This window comes from Manis javanica, chromosome 10 (assembly GCF_040802235.1).
Source record: "Manis javanica isolate MJ-LG chromosome 10, MJ_LKY, whole genome shotgun sequence".
Classification (NCBI taxonomy): Eukaryota; Metazoa; Chordata; class Mammalia; order Pholidota; family Manidae; genus Manis; species Manis javanica.
In genome coordinates this window covers 95627706-95644980 of record NC_133165.1, presented here as the reverse complement: position 1 = coordinate 95644980, position 17275 = coordinate 95627706, and the positions used below count along the sequence as shown (strand labels likewise).

Below are 17275 nucleotides of genomic sequence, written 5' to 3'. Positions count from 1 at the left end.
AGTAGTATTCCATTTTGTGTACAGATGGAACAGTTTATCTATTCACAAACTAAAGAACACTTAGCTGCTCTTAGTGTTATGAATAAAGCCACTATGAACATTTGTGTATAGGTTGTTGTGTGAATGTTAAGTTTTTACATCCCTTGGCTAAATATCTAGGAATGATACTAATGTGTCATATGGTATGTGTATGCTTAATAGTGGGAAAGATGTTGATGAGGAATGGATATTTATATAACCTTAAGATTTTTTTTAAACAAAATGCTTACCACAAAAGACAAGAAAGGCTAAAGGATAGTAGAGCATGGAAATTAAATGCTATGTGTAATCTGGATCTGGATATATAAAAATATTGGGTCAATCAGTGAAATTAAAATCGGTGCTGTGGGTTAGAGAGCCATATTGTATCAATGTTAATTTCCTGATTTTGATGGTATACTTTGGATATATAAGACAATGTCTATGCTTTTTTAAATGCAAACAGAAGTATTTAGGGGTAATGGGGACTTCATGCCTGCATTTTACTGTCAAATTGTTCAGAATAATACCACCAAAGAGTTTATGACAGATAAACAGAGATACAACAAATGTGGCAGAATGTCAACAAGTGGGGCATCCAGATGATGGGTACTCTGAATTATCCTTGTGATATTCATGTAATCTTGAAGTAACTTAAAAAAAAAAAGGATACAGGTAACTAAATCATCTTAAAAATACAAACATTAAAGTTGTGTAACCATGGCCACATTGTGAGCATTTTAGTGAGAAAAGTGTGAGTTTCTTATATCTTAATTCATATCATCATCATTATGCACAACAGACACATATCGAGGGCATAATGTCTTATCACCCGTCCAATGATCTGGAGATGGTTTAAACAATCACGTTTAAGTGACTAAGATTCAACATTACAGAGTTTTCTAAGGGAGGGGTGAATTGGATACATTTTTTATCAACCAATGGTCCTCTGAGTGTTTCTAGTATAGAAAATATAACCAAAAGCTCTAGACTTAAGCTATATCAATAAATTTAATATGCATAAATATTTAAACATTTAAAATCCATGGCAAATTTATCCTTCAGAAAAATACTTGCCATTTGTATTTTAGATATAAAGGAAATCTTTTGGTAATGTATCAATAATTAGCATGTTAACATTTCTGCTGAAAAAAATTAGCAATTTTACTAAGGACTTACTCAGCTTCCTTAAGACATTATTATAGATCTACCTGTAAATAAAACAATGACTAATGGATGATAAAGCATTGACCATCTTTGGCAGCAATACAATTTCTATACACAAATCTAATTAACTTCATCAGAGGTCCAAGGATAAAAAATGCGTTAGTTTATAGCACAATTTTAAAAATTAATACACCAAACATTTACAATGAAATTAGTAAAAATAAGTATAAAATCTGGGTCAAATGAAAGCAGTTTTGCATGAAATTTTACAACTGCCTTTTAACCTAGCAACACAAGGCACTCTGAAGCTACCATTAAATAATGGTACTTAATACAGTTTAGAAACCCACAATAACAAGTATACAATGCTAACTATTATATCATCTGTACTTATTTCTGAATGTCAAGTATTTTATTTTAAAGGCAAAATTCAATTTCTGGCCCCTGACTAGCAAACTCATTATTACCCTAACTGGGAAAAAGCTCCTGCAAGGTCTAGTAATGGAATAATACCATTAAAATCTATTCTTTCTTTTAAGTTTTTTAAAAAGTGGTGTATAAGAGGAGAGAGCCAAGATGGCGGCTTGAGTAGTTCAGTGGAAATCTCCCCAAAACATATATGTTTATGAAAATACAATAAATGCAACTATTCCTAAAAGAGAAACCAGTGGATACAGTACAACAGCCAGGCTACATCTACATCTGCGAGAACTCAACATCACAAGAAGGGGGTAAGATACAAGCCAAAGTGCAGTGGGACCCGAACGCCCCCCCAACCTGAGAACCCATCAGGAAGAAAGGAGTCGGAATGGGGAGGGAGTGAAAGCCCAACACTGCTAAACAACCAGCTCTAGAAATCCGCACCTGGAGCACAGACACATGGTGCACAGGGTGCTGGATATTAAAGAAACGGACAAGCAAAACCTGCGGGCAGGTCCCTACAACTGGCATCCCCGAGACAAAGGAAGAGGGAGTGCTTTTTGCAAGTCTTAAAGAGACAGGGACCCCACTACAGATGAAGTCATCCCGGCACACATAGCCAGCAGCTGGGAATCCTGGGGAACTTTAGGCACCCTAACCCCCTGGGTGGTAGCGCAGCTCTAAAGTCCCTTACAGCAATAAGCAGCCTGCCAGTCATTCCCCCAACTGGCGCGGACCCTGACACACCAGCCCAGTAGTGGGAGAGTGGCAGCGCGCACCGGAGGCAGCCCATGTGAGCCCACCGCGGCGGCAACAGAGGAGCCCGGGAGAGGCCCATGCGAGCCCACGGTGACCGAGCAGCCTGGGAGTGGCCCGCGCGTGGCAGCGGCGGCACCAGAAGGGCATGGGAGAGGCCCACGCGCACCTGCGGCAGGACCAGAGGGGACCGAGAACCGGTGGTGGTGGTGGAGGAGCAGCCCAGCAGCCGTGCCCCCAGCAGCCACCCGGAATCCCAGCACAATGCACAGCCACCCACACCAGACCCAAAAACTGCTGCTGGCACACAGCTGCGCGGCAGGGGCGCTGCTTTCATGGGGAAGCGAACCCAGCATGCCTGCCACTCACTGCAGGGCTCTGCACTTCTCTGACGGAGACCCCACCAACAGCAGCTTAGGGGATTAACCTGGAAGCTGCTCCAGGAGTGTGGGTAACCGACACAGGCAGCAGAGAAGGGCAAGGCATCCAGCAAGCAGGAAAGGACTTTCTTCTCCCAGCTGACACACCCGCTACCTGCCTACAGCCACTGCAATCACCATGAAAAGGCAGAAGAATTTAGTCCAGTCCAAAATAGTCCAGACAACCCCTGAGAGAGGACCTGCGGAGATAGACCAAACCAGTCTCTCTGAAAAAGAATTCAAAATAAAAATCATAAACATGCTGATGGATCTGCAGAGAAATAGGCAAGAGCTAAAGGAGCAAGCACAGAGGGAGACTACAGAAATAAAACAATCTATGGAAGAACTTAAAAGCAGAATGGACGGGATGCAAGAGGCCATTAATGGAATAGAAACCAGAGAACGGGAACACATAGAAGCTGATGCAGAGAGAGATAAAAGGATCTCCAGAAATGAAACAATATAAACAGACCTGTGTGACCAATCCAAAAGGAACAATATCTGCATTATAGGGGTACCAGAATTAGAAGAGAGAGAAAAAGGGATAGAAAGTGTCTTTGAAGAAATAATTGCTGAAAACTTCCCCAAACTGGGGGAGGAAATAGTTGCTCAGACCATGGAAGCACACAGAACTCCCAAAAGAAGGGACCCAAAGAGGACAACATCAAGACACATAATAATTAAAATGGCAAACATCAAGTACAAGGACAGAGTATTAAAGGCAGCCAGAGAGAGAGAACAGGTCACCTACAAAGGAAAACCCATCAGGCTATCATCAGACTTCTCAACAGAAAACCTACAGGCCAGAAGAGAATGGCATGATATATTTAATGCAATGAAACAGAAGGGCCTTGAACCAAGGATACTGTATCCAGCACGATTATCATTTAAATATAAAGGAGGGATTAAACAATTCCCAGACAAGCAAAAGTTGAGGGAATTTGCCTCCCACAAATCACCTCTACAGGGCACCTTACAGGGACTGCTCTAGATAGGAGCACTCCTAAAAAGAGCACAGAACAAAACACCCAACATATGAAGAAGGGAGGAGGAGGAATAAGAAGGGAGAGAAATAAAGAATCATCAGATAGTGTTTATAATAGTTCAATAAGTGAGTTAAGTTAGACAGTACGATAGTAAAGAAGCTAACCTTGAACCTTTGGTAACCACAAACTTAAAGCCTGCAATGGCAATAAGTACGTATCTTTCAATAATCACCCTAAATGTAAATGGACTGAATGCATCAATCAAAAGACAGAGTAATAGAATGGATAAAAAAGCAATACCCATCTATATGCTGCTTACAAGAGACTCACCTCAAACCCAAAGACATGCACAGACTAAAAGTCAAGGGATGGAAAAAGATATTTCATGCAAACAACAGAGAGAAAAAAGCAGGTGTTGCAATTCTGGTATCAGACAAAACAGACTTCAAAATAAAGAAAGTAACAAAAGACAAAGAAGGACATTACATAATGATAAAGGGCTCAGTCCAACAAGAGGATATAACCATTATAGATATATGTACACCCAATACAGGAGCACCAACATATATGAAACAAATACTAACAGAATTAAAGGAAGAAATAGAATGCAATGCATTCATTTTGGGAGATTTCAACACACCACTCACTCCAAAGGACAGATGCACCAGACAGAAAATAAATAAGGACACAGAGTCACTGAACAACACCCTAGAACAGATGGACCTAATAGACATCTACAGAACTCTACATCCAAAAGCAACAGGATACACATTCTTCTCAAGTGCACATGGAACATTCTCCAGAATAGACCACATACTAGGCCACAAAAAGAGCCTCAGTAAATTCCAAAAGATTGAAATCCTACGAACCAACTTTTCAGACCACAAAGGCATAAAACTAGAAATAAACTGCACAAAGAAAGCAAAAAGGCTCACAAACACATGAAGGCTTAACAACACACTCCTAAATAATCAATGGATCAATGACCAAATCAAAATGGAGATCCAACAATATATGGAAACAAACGACAACAACAACACTAAGCCCCAACTACTGTGGGACACAGCAAAAGAAGTCTTAAGAGGAAAGTATATAGCAATCCAGGCATATTTAAAAAAGGAAGAATAATCCCAAATAAATGGTCTAATGTCACAATTATCAAAATTGGAAAAAGAACAAATGAGGCCTAAGGTCAGCAGACGGAGGGACATAATAAAGATCAGAGAAGAAATAAATAAAATTGAGAAGAATAAAACAATAGAAAAAAATCAATGAAACCAAGAGCTGGTTCTTCGAGAAAATAAACAAAATAGATAGATAAGCCTCTAGCCAGATTTATTAAGAGGAAAAGAGAGTCAACACAAATCAACAGAATCAGAAACGAGAAAGGAAAAATCACGACAGACCCCACAGAAATACAAAGAATTATTAGAGAATACTATGAAAACCTATATGCTAACAAGCTGGGAAACCTAGGAGAAATGGACAACTTCCTAGAAAAATACAGACTTCCAAGACTGATCCAGAAAGAAACAGAAAATCTAAACAGACCAATTACCAGCAACGAAATTGAAGCGGTAATAAAAAAACTACCAAAGAACAAAACCCCCGGGCCAGGTGGATTTACCTCGGAATTTTATCAGACATACAAAGAAGACATACTACCCATTCTCCTTAAAGTTTTCCAAAAAATAGAAGAGGAGGGAATACTCCCAAACTCATTCTATGAAGCCAACATCACCCTAATACCAAAACCAGGCAAAGACCCGACCAAAAATGAAAACTACAGACCAATATCCCTGATGAACGTAGATGTAAAAATACTCAACAAAATATTAGCAAACTGAATTAAAAAATACATCAAAAGGATCATACACCATGACCAACTGAGATTCATCCCAGGGATGCAATGATGGTACAACATTTGAAAATCTATCAACATCATCCACCACATCAACAAAAAGAAGGGAAAAAACCACATGATCAACTCCATAGATGCTGAAAAAGCATTCGACAAAATTCAACATCCATTCATGATAAAAACTCTCCACAAAATGGGTATAGAAGGCAAGTACCTCAACATAATAAAGGCCATATATGATAAACCCACAGCCAACATCATACTGAACAGCGAGAAGCTGAAAGCTTTTCCTCTGCGATCGGGAACAAGACAGGGATGCCCACTATCCCCACTGTTGTTCAACATAGTACTGGAGGTCCTAGACATGGCAATTAGACAAAACAAAGAAATACAAGGAATCCAGATTGGTAAAACTGTCACTATTTGCAGATGACATGATATTGTACATAAAAAACCCTAAAGACTCCACTCCAAAACTACTAGAGCTAATATCGGAATTGAGCTAAGTTGCAGGATACAAAATTAACACACAGAAATCTGTGGCTTTCCTATACACTAACAATAAACCAATAGACAAATCAGGAAGACAATTCCATTCACAATAGCATCAAAAAGAATAAAATACCTAGGAATAAACCTAACCAAGGAAGTGAAAGACCTATACCCTGAAAACTACAAAACACTCTTAAGAGAAATTAAAGAGGTCACTAACAAATGGAAACTCATCCCATGCTCCTGGCTAGCAAGAATTAATATCGTCAAAATGGCCATCCGGCCCAAGGCAATATACAGATTCGATGCAATCCCTATCAAACTACCAACAGCATTCTTCAATGAACTGGAACAAATCATTCAAAAATTCATATGGAACCACCGAAGACCCCGAATAGCTAAAGCAATCCTGAGAAGGAAGAATAAAGTGGGGGGGATCTCACTCCCCAACTTCAAGCTCTACTACAAAGCCACAGTAATCAAGACAATTTGGTAGTGGCACAAGAACAGAGCCACAGACCAATGGAACAGAATACAGACTCCAGACATTAACCCAAACATATATGGTCAACTAATATTCGATAAAGGGGCCATGGAGATACAATGGGGAAATGACAGTCTCTTCAACAGATGGTGCTGGCAAAACTGGACAGCTACATGTAAGAGAATGAAACTGGATCACTGTCTAGCTCCACACACAAAAGTAAATTCAAAATGGATCAAAGACTTGAATGTAAGTCATGAAACCATAAAACTCTTAGAAAAAAACATAGGCAAAAATCTCTTAGACATAAACATGAGTGACCTCTTCTTGAACATATCTCCCCGAGCAAGGGAAACAAACGCAAAAATGAACAAATGGGACTATATCAAACTGAAAAGCTTCTGTACAGCAAAGGACACCATCAATAGAACAAAAAGGTATCCTATAGTATGGGAGAATATATTCGTAAATGACAGATCCGATAAAGGGTTGACATCCAAAATATATAAAGAGGAAAATATATAAACACCTCAACAAACAAAAAGCAAATAATCCAATTAAAAAATGGGCAGAGGAGCTGAATAGACAGTTCTGTAAAGAAGAAATTCAGACGGCCAACAGACACATGAAAAGATGCTCCACATCGCTTGTCATCAGAGAAATGCAAATTAAAACCACCATGAGATACCACCTCACACCAATAAGGATCACCACCATCCAAAAGACAAACAACAACAAATGTTGGTGAGGTTGTGGAGAAAGGGGAGCCCTCCTACACTGTGGGTGGGAATGTAAATTAGTTCAACCATTGTGGAAAGCAGTATGGAGGTTCCTCAAAATGCTCAAAATAGAAATACCATTTGACCCAGGAATTCCACTTAGGAATTTACCCTAAGAATGCAGCAGCCCAGTTTGAAAATGACAGATGCATCCCTATGTTTATTGCAGTACTATTTAAAATAGCCAAGAAATGGAACCAACCTAAATGTCCATCAGTAGATGAATGGATAAAGAAGATGTGGTACATATAGACAATGGAATATTACTCAGCCATAAGAAGAAAACAAATCCTAACATTTGCAACAACATGAATGGAGCTAGAGGGTATTATGCTTAGTGAAATAAGCCAGGCGGAGAAAGACAAGCACCAAATGATTTCACTCATATGTGGAGTATAACAACAAAGAAGAACTGAAGGAACATAACAGTAGCAGGATCACAGAACCCATGAATGGCCTAACAGTTACCAAAGGGAAAGGGACTGGGGAGGATGGGTGGGAAGGGAGGGATAAGGGAGGGGAAAAAGAAAGGGGGCATTACAATTAGCATGTATAATGTGGGAGGGGTAGGGGGCGGGCTCTACAACAGACAAGACAAGTAGTGATTTTACAGCATCTTACTACGCTGATGGACAGTGACTGTGAAGGGGTATGTCGGGGGGACTTGGTGAAGGGTGGAGCCTAGTAAACATAATGTTCATATAATTGTAGATTAATGATACAAAAAAAAGTGGTGTATAATTCAAGCAACTTTCAGATCATAGTCATTTTTTATTTACAAAATTAAGAACTAAGGTTGTATATTTATTTGTACATAAATTCAACTTTTTTTTAATAGTAATATATTTTGTCAAGTCAGTTTCCTCATGGAAACAAGAAATACACCTGATAAAATCCGACTGGAGTGGGATAAGCATGTCTGATAAATGTATGCAAAAGAAATCTCTTATGGTACCTTTTCTGTCTGGATTCCTTCGTAGCAGTTTGTCCACTTGAGAGATGGCCTCTTCCCAGCAATTGTTGCTTGCTTGAACATGGGGCTGAATCAACTTTAATTTCTGTTCTAGGATTTGATAGGATTCTGACACTAGTTCTTGTGTTTCTTTAGTACAAACAAGCTTTTCAAGTTCATCTTCAAGAATTATTACCCTGCGTATAAAGAAAAAGAGAAATAGATTTCTAAGATATGAAATGGAAAATTTGTAATTCACAAGGCTTATTTAAGAAATAAGTTTTAAAATGAAAAGAGTTCTGGAGATGGAAGATGTTAATGGTTGTAGAAGAATGTACATATAAATTATGCCACTGAACTATTCACTTAAAGGTAGTTAAATGGTAAATTTTATGTTACATGTATTTACCACAATTGTTTTCAAAGCTTATAAAGAATACCATGTTTATTCAACACATATTTTTGCATACACACAAGGCATTTTATGAACTGAAAGGATTATTTAAATCCACCTACTACCTATAAGAAACAATGAACCAGAGAAATCATACAAATATATATGTAATGCAATATCATAAAAAGTTGTAACATTTTATTTCCATTTTATGGATAAAGAATTAAGTCCAGAGAGTTGAAGATACTTGCCCAGACATATGGCTTTTAAGCTGTAAAGCTGTGCTGAGTCCAGACACAAAAGTATAGTACCACAGAGAGATAAATATAGTGTTATGTAAGAATTTGGAAGGGGAAGTAACTACCAGCAATGGGTTCAGAGAGGAAACAGCTAAGGAAAAGGTACTTTTGAGGTAGCATTAAAGGATGGATAAAATTTGAGCAAGTACAAAAGATGAAGGTCATCCTAAGTGGTACACGGGAAAAGGCATTTACACAGTTTGTGTGGACTAAAAAAGTGAGAAAGAAAAAGTGAAAAGCAGCTTGTAGTCTGATTATGGCAAATCCTTTCTATAGAATGTTTTATATACTTTATAAATGCTATTATTATAGTCTATGCTGCTATACTCTGAAACCAGTAAGATTTTCAGTTAAGTGAGAAAGAAAATTTATTTCTCAGAAACATTAATCGGCAGTGCAGACTCGATAGGTGGGGAGAACGGTTACAGGGTTAGTGCCCTACTGTAGGCAAGTGAGAGTGGGAGTATTAACGGGGACAATCCAGAGGGAGGAATGAAACAGAAAACAATTTTTTAGATAACACTTGTTAAAGTTGTGCATAGCAGTGCCACAGAGCAAATCAGATATGATGGTTTGTGACTAGTATATTCTCTATTTAAAATATTTTGAAAGGTGACATAGGGTATTATATAGACAGTACTTCATTTTTAAACAGGAAACAACATACTTCCCATGCCTAATGCACAACCCCTGCCCAAAGTAAAAGCCTTTCTTTTTCATTTTTATGTCCAAATGTAGCACTCTTCCTTCGCTGAGCCATCTTCCCTCATTTTGACACATTCTATTATGTCCTGTGTATTTCTGATTCTCTTGTCAAAATCAATTCTTTAGACTCTGGCTTTGCCCAATAAAACCTTTCCACTGAAATCCTGTTTTCCTCTGATGATGATCCAACCTTGGTCACCCACTCTTATCTCTCATACTCCCTGTGTGAGACAGGGCTGAGGCAGGTTAGCGTTCACCTGCTTTCTTAGAACAGCAGCGTCAGACCACTGGAATATCCCTGCCTCATAGTGTCTTCCTTTCCCCCATGCCTAACTTTTACATCAGCCTTAAGTACCTTTTACAGACCTTGAATTGATGGGTAAAAACTTATCTAATCAAAATGTCTTTCTGACCTTAATTTCCTATCTTTATACACCACATCTTTCCTCACTCACAAAAGCCTTTTGATTTTACTGAGACTTCAAATCTTTTGAACCATTTTTTAACCTTACCAAATGGATTGTTGCCCTCCCCTTCCACTTCTTGCCTGGTGCCCAGGGTCAAGTACATCAGCTTTAATCTTATCAACTCATTAAATTCCTATGACCTTCCTGATTACCAACAACACTACATGAATCCAACCATTCATTTGATCCAGTCCTATAATGTGAGTGTAATTACAGAAAAATTTCACTGGAATGATTGGACCTTATGTTTTACCAAGGCAGAGTGTCAACAATACCATGCAAAGTAGAATATCAACAAATAAAAACTATGGACCCCACATTTTAATATTCAACTGGGGCCAAAATGCTTATCCTGTGCTACAGAAAAACATAAAAATCTGCTATAACTTATTTAGAAAAATAGTATTATATTACTCTATATATATAACAATACCTCTCATAATTTAGTCAGTGCTGGCAGACATTTCTCTTAGACTACAGTTCCAGTTTAAGAGTCCTACTTAAAGAGAGCTAAAACAAGCTCATTCTTAGTAAACGTCTCCATTTCAGCTCTTAAAAATAGAATGAACAACATCCAGTTTTGCGCTGTCTTTCTAGGTTTTCTGCTGAAATCAGAAAAAGTAAAAATTGTAATTTACTACTTCCAATTACAGTACTTACAAACATATCATTGTTTCTCTGTTACATTCATAGCTCTAAGCCATCCCTCCTGCTGTATGTCTCCATTTTGCTACTTCTTTCTAGCTAGGATACCAGCCAACAGTCACAATGGCACAAGAATGAAGGTTGCTCTCCGTGGGGACATTTCCTAATATGGCTTATAAACTTACTCATTCAGTAATGCTTTCAGATGAAGCTGCAAGCTGCGAACTGCTGTGTGAACGTTATTCAGTTCTCTTGACTTCTGCTGAGTTTTGGATAAACACTGGGGTGCTGACTGGTGCTGAGTTTCAAAGTACCGATAAAACTCATAGCTGCGCTTAAGCTCTTCCAGGCAGGCAGAATGAGCATGAGGTAGACCTTGAGTCACATCAGATAAAATATGATGAGGCAAAAGTGCTGGAGTAAGTAACGGTTCAGGAGGTGAATTAGCTGTAGAAAGTAAGAGGGCTAACCGTCTGAAGAACTCTGAACTCTGTGCCACCCAGAGTTGGAATAAAACCTAACGAAAAAACAGAAAAAAGGACTACATCAATAAAAAGATACTGGACAGAATTCAAAACAAACAACAGATTTGTTATCTTAACTTCTGGTTTAAATTTTTCACTTTATCTTAAGTAATGAATGTCCCAAACTAGCTCCCAAGATTAACCAAGAATGTTGTATCAAATTATGTAGTGATAGTGCATGGGAACTTCTGATCCTAATATAGCAGGTAACACCAATTGTCATTTTGAATAGTTCTATCCTAGAAAGTAAGGGCTGATGGAATGAGAAACATCTATTAGAAGTGAATGTTCCTTGATGAATTATTTTAAAAGTTTACACAAAGTAGAAAAGAAGACAGTAGGAATGACTGGGCCAAAGAAACAAGTGGGTTATAGGTAGGCAGTAGTTAGACTCTGGATTTACTGTGAAAGAACTGACAGAATCTCTTGATGGATTGTTTATGAGAGAAAAAGTATTATCAAGGAATATTTCCAGAGTTTTGGGCCACAGCTACTTAAAGAATCAAGTCAGCATAGCTACTGTTAAAAAACAAAACAAAACTGATTTATTATCTAATCATGGCCATTTTATCCAATTAAACCAAAACTCTGAAACACATTTTTTTGTTTGCTCTTTGGATAGGGAGGCTGCTCTGGCTGAGGAGATAGCCACAGTTTATGGGTAAATAGGAAATTTTGATTTAAAACATTGTCACATGGATTTTTTTAAAAAGCAGGAAACATACTACTTTGTAATTTTAAAAACTAGTGAAAATTTCAAATACAAAAAGAGAGATAAGGACTCTTCAGTGCAGATATTTTATGTCTCCTCAGGATACATAATATGGGTGAGCAAAAAGGACCAGGCACAACAAGCATCTTTTGCAGAAGTGGAATTACTGATTCAAAGCATATACCATTTTTAAGGCTCTTTATGTGTCAAATTACCTTCTGAAACAGACAATCAGGAAACTAAAGGCACCAATAAGAACTTTGCAGCCTAGAAAACCAAAAAAAAAAAAATTGCAGTAGCCAAGGGAAGAAACAATGTGGCCAGTACTACAACGGTGAGAAGGGACACTGGAAAAAGTGGATGGATTTCAACATTGTGAAGGTCGAACAGACACAGGAATCTGTTGACAGATGGGATGTAAGGAGTAAGAAGGATGGTACCCAGGTTTCTAGCTTAATAAATTCTGTGGTGCCATTTACTGAAGTGGGTTAGAATGAGGGTAGGAATAAGTCAAGGCAAATTTCTAGTAACAGAAAAGAAAAATAAAACAAAAAAACCCAGAACATTGGTGTGAATCTGCAAATTTAAGATATAGAAGCTTATACAATCTCAAAGCAAAATTGATCTTAATAAATACAACACCTGTCAATGGCACTTGCATTTATTTTCATGTTGCCAAATGCAAATAAACATTTAAGTGGAATTTGCTAAATATTGAGAGGAAATTTACAACGACATTTGAATTGACTTTTTAAAATTACTATTGAAACCATACCACACAGTTTTTGTAACTTGCTTTCATTTATGTTTTCCATGCTATTATTTTTCTACTAACTTCAATGACTGTACAATAAATCGTTACTAATGTCACAATAACAAACTTAATTTGTTTCCAATATTTGCTATTGTAGTAATAACATGAACATACTTTATCTTTGATGTCTTCCTCAGATAAATCTGTAAGTTTAAAACTGCTAGAGTAAAATGCACACACCTTTGTGAAGATTGGTATGCACTTCTAAAGTTAACCAACTTATACCAACTCTCCAGTCTTCATAGATAATACATATTATCACCTTTTAATACCCTTAGCAAAATATTTACTTACTATTTTTTTTTGAGTTTCTTTCATTTAAATAAGAACTATTTCAAATAAGAATCAAAGTTTTACTGTATTTACTGGCTATTTCTAGTTCTTTTGTGAACTGCCAGGTCATGCACCTGACCTACCTTCTATAGGTTTTACAAACTTTAGTGCTCTTTACACAGAAAAAAATCCAAGTCCTTTTATATAAATCATTGCAATTTTTTTCATTTAAAATATGCAGCATTTAGAAGCTTAATTCTTACATAATCAAATATATTCTTTTATGTGGCTTCTAATTATGAAAAAATTCTTGTTCTAAATAAGAATTTTGGAGACTTTCTAAGGGAAGATGTAGATCTTATAAATTCACCTATGTTTGTTAAAACAAATGGCTAGTCATAAAATCACCTATATTGGTTTCCTATTAGCAAAAACAACTCACTTATCTCCAAACTCTGATTTAAGGTAAGAAATGTTTATAGTAGAATTTTAAGTATTTTGAAATCAAAATATAAAAATCTCCTTATCTAATCTTTACAATGCTCTCAGCTTATAAAAGTAGCTTTAAGTCTACAATGGCTTTTATGACTATATTAAGGCTAATAAGGCTATTATGGTGATGGTATTCAGGAAACCATAAAGGTAACGTACATGATTCATCTTCAGAAAGCAAAAGCACAATCCAAGTGAACCTACCTTTTTTTTAGCCCTTCCCTTCCACAAATGGATTACCTTTAAAGCAGGCAGGCTGAAGCCATCTGTAAGGTTATGTGCTTCCTCTTCTGAAATCTGATCTTCACTAAGTCCAAGGCCCAGCTCCTTAAAAGGCACCACACAGATGTAGTTGGTTATGTTGTCACTCTCAGAATTCAGGGGGTAGGTTAAATTAGGTTAAGGCAATCAACAAAGCCTTTTCATTAAAGTATAAAGGATACTGCATAACTGTCCAAAATTACCTTTGCTAATCTTTATCCTGAACTTTGACTGGAGGAGATTAATATCAATTTTTAAAAAAGAAATGAATCTTAAAATCTTAATGTATTAACATACCTTAGATATTTTATAGGATATATATGAATAACATTTTTGTATCCAAAGTACTAAAAGTTCAATTCTTCACAAGTGCTAAATGCTAACTTAGTTACTTTTGACAGGTACCTTTTGAAACTGTTACTGCTTACTTTATTGTATAGGGCTCAGGTCCTCACTGTGCTTCAGTAAAAACTTCTCTTTTCCTCCCAGTAATGCATACAGCAGAACATCATAAGCTCATAATTATCTGAAATACATACACTCCTGATAAAAGGAGCACTAAGCCTGTCCTCTCAAAGTTGTTTGACATGGACTACTGTCCTGTTTCCCCATTTCCCTTGCTCATAGGCATCTGTTGATAACTACTTTGTGATTTATTTTCCCTACTTAAAAACCATCTGGACCTGTACTTAAAAAATTTTTAATGCATTCTGTTTTTGAATATGTAATATATTCACAAGATCAAAAATTCACAAGTTTTTAAGGTATATGGTAAAAATTGCTTCCTCCCCCATTCCCTTAGTTCCTTTAGCCAAAGGCAGACAATCATTGTTACTTGTTTCCTTCAAGATATCCTTGTGTATCTTGCAAGATATTTTATACAGACAATGCATACATAAAAGTAAATAGAAATAGAAATGTGTATGTACATGGAGATATTTATGTAAATGTACACATGCACACATATTTACTTATCCCCACATATATATACAATGTCTTTCACACACAAATGGAAGGGTAGTATAAATATTGCTCTGTTCATTCAACAATAAAATTTGGGGATCGTTTCACAGTAGTACCTAAAGAACTCTGTCACTTTTTTAGAGCTGCATATTTTGCATTATTTACATATAAGCAGGTGTTTTAATTTTTAGATGAAAGTTTTTTTTATTGTATGCCAAATCTCTTCAAGTTTTTAATTTTTCCTAGGTCAGTTTTAGACATTTGTATTTTGACAAGAAATGATCCATTTCTCCATACATTTTCAAAGTTGCTGTCATATATAAAGATCTTTATATTTACTGGTCCATCTAACTGGAACCCAATCTTTCTCCTCACCTAAATCTCAGTTCAAATGTCAGCTCTTAGGGAGGCCTTCCCCTGCCATCCAATCACAAGCAGCAACCACTCTTTGTCCTAGTCCCTTGGGTTTTTTCTTTATAGCAAATTATCTGAACATCTCATTGATTTACTTTTTATTCATTACCTCATCCACTAGAAACTCTCATCTGTCTTGCTCACTGCTACGTCTATATATCTAAAAAAGTGACTGTCACCGGGAACTCTTACAATTTGTTATCTCTGTTAGGCTATCCCATCTTACTTACGCATCCCTCATTACACTGTAAGTTTCCTGAGGCAGGGACCATGTCTATTATGCTTATAAGTATATAGTGACTAGCATATTGCTTGGCACTTGAGTTTATACTCAATAAATATTTACTGAATGAATACCTACTTTCAATTCACATGGCACACTTTCTTATCTCTATTTCATTCCACATATTTGCTTCCTTCTACTTGGAATGTGGTAATCATCCTCAAGGTCAACCCTTACTCATTCCTTGAGGGTCAACTCAGCTGTCACTTCGCTGAAAGCACTGTCTTTCCCTGCAGGCCAAGTACATTGTCCTGCTATGTTGGAAGGCACCCTGGGTACACACACTGTATTATGAATGCCAGCTTTATTTATTGACTACACTCAGAAGTCCTTAAAAGTAGGTTGCACAAATTTTTACTCTGCCTTCCTACTACATAGCAGGCAGGTATTTAGGCAGTGGGGGAACTGAATGGGCAAGTTTTTAATTAATATTAAAATGCTTATTCTCAATTTCTGAAGAGGTTTTACATATATAAATTGTTTTAAGTTCTAAGCCTTATGGTCAGGACGTAACTTCATCTCTTACTAGTTAGTTGTAAGGCACTGAGCAAACTGTAAGAGTGGAGATTTTATTTCTCTCATAATGTGGAGATAAGAAAATCTTACCAAAAGGTTTGTATCAAGGATATAATGACAGAAGATAAAGCACTCTGTAAACTGTAAGCATTGTATTTATCAGTGCTATAATACCCAGCATACTGAAGGTACACCATAGTCTTTTTGCACTCCATTTCATAAGGTAACTTTCATATGAATCTTAACTAAAATAAAGATCTTAACCACCTTTATTTCCTAACAAAACGAATTTCCTGATTTAGTAAATTTAAGTGACAGACTTATTGTCATGCAGTCTTTTAGTGCTTATTACACGTCAAACACTATCTAAGCACTTCATATGCACTAACTTATTTGACCTCAAAAGAAACACAGGCAGATTATGTTATTATTGCAATTTTAAAAATGACTAAGGCAACATACAGAGAGTTAAGAAACTTGCTTAAGGTCGCCCAGGCAGTAACTGATAGAGCCAAAATTTAAACTTAGCCACTTTGACTCTAAGGCTTCTGTTGTTTGAAAGGGGAAGGATTTCCTGTTGCCAGTTTATTTCCAAGTCATGACGCAGTTTGCTATGTTCAGTAATTTTTTAAAATGTCAGAACTAGCAAAGCCAGGTTCTTCTGCTTCTATTCTTTGGACCAGTAAAGGGAGGGACCTGAAGTTTTTCCTTGTTAAAAATGAGCCACATGAAAGCAGAACTTTTTTCCTGTCTGTTACTGTCATTCCCCCTAGATAGCATTCCCAGTTTTAAAATAGAAGTGATGATATAAATTAACTTCAGAATAGGCAATCTCAGTTTAGAGTTAACTTTTACAGGATGCAACTATAATATCCATATTCAGGGCTCCAGAAACATTTTACATACAACAGAAAAGGATATTTTTTCAGCATATATAGGGTAGCTAGCCTTGCTGCTTGAAAGTTGGCTCTTACAGTTCTGTAAACAGCTTTCCGAAGACCGATGAGATGCTGACTGGGATGCTGTCCAGCTTTATTAAATGGGCAAGCAGCACTGACCCTGTCAAGCAAACTTGAAAAGTAAAATGTGATACAACTGTACAGGTGTCCTAAAGTTTTTTTTCCTAAATCCACTATTCTATTTAACTTAGAAAAAATTCCTTTTTCATGGTTTTTATTA

At 36.9% G+C, this 17275-nt stretch overlaps 1 protein-coding gene across 7 annotated transcripts in view; it reads right to left on the bottom strand.

Moving 5' to 3' along the window:
* VEZT (vezatin, adherens junctions transmembrane protein) overlaps nucleotides 1–17275 on the bottom strand; it is a 65959-nt gene that overhangs the window by 8257 nt on the left and 40427 nt on the right. For 5 of the 7 annotated variants that reach the window (XM_073213644.1, XM_073213646.1, XM_073213647.1 and 2 more), the window contains 4 exons: nucleotides 17018–17167; nucleotides 13900–14047; nucleotides 11030–11361; nucleotides 8338–8531 (listed from right to left, as the gene is read on the bottom strand). In XM_073213644.1, the coding sequence (XP_073069745.1) occupies nucleotides 8338–8531; nucleotides 11030–11361; nucleotides 13900–14047; nucleotides 17018–17167 (824 nt within the window). The remainder of the gene's footprint in view (nucleotides 1–8337; nucleotides 8532–11029; nucleotides 11362–13899; nucleotides 14048–17017; nucleotides 17168–17275) is intronic. The other 2 variants (XM_073213645.1, XM_073213650.1) reach the window with 1 other exon arrangement.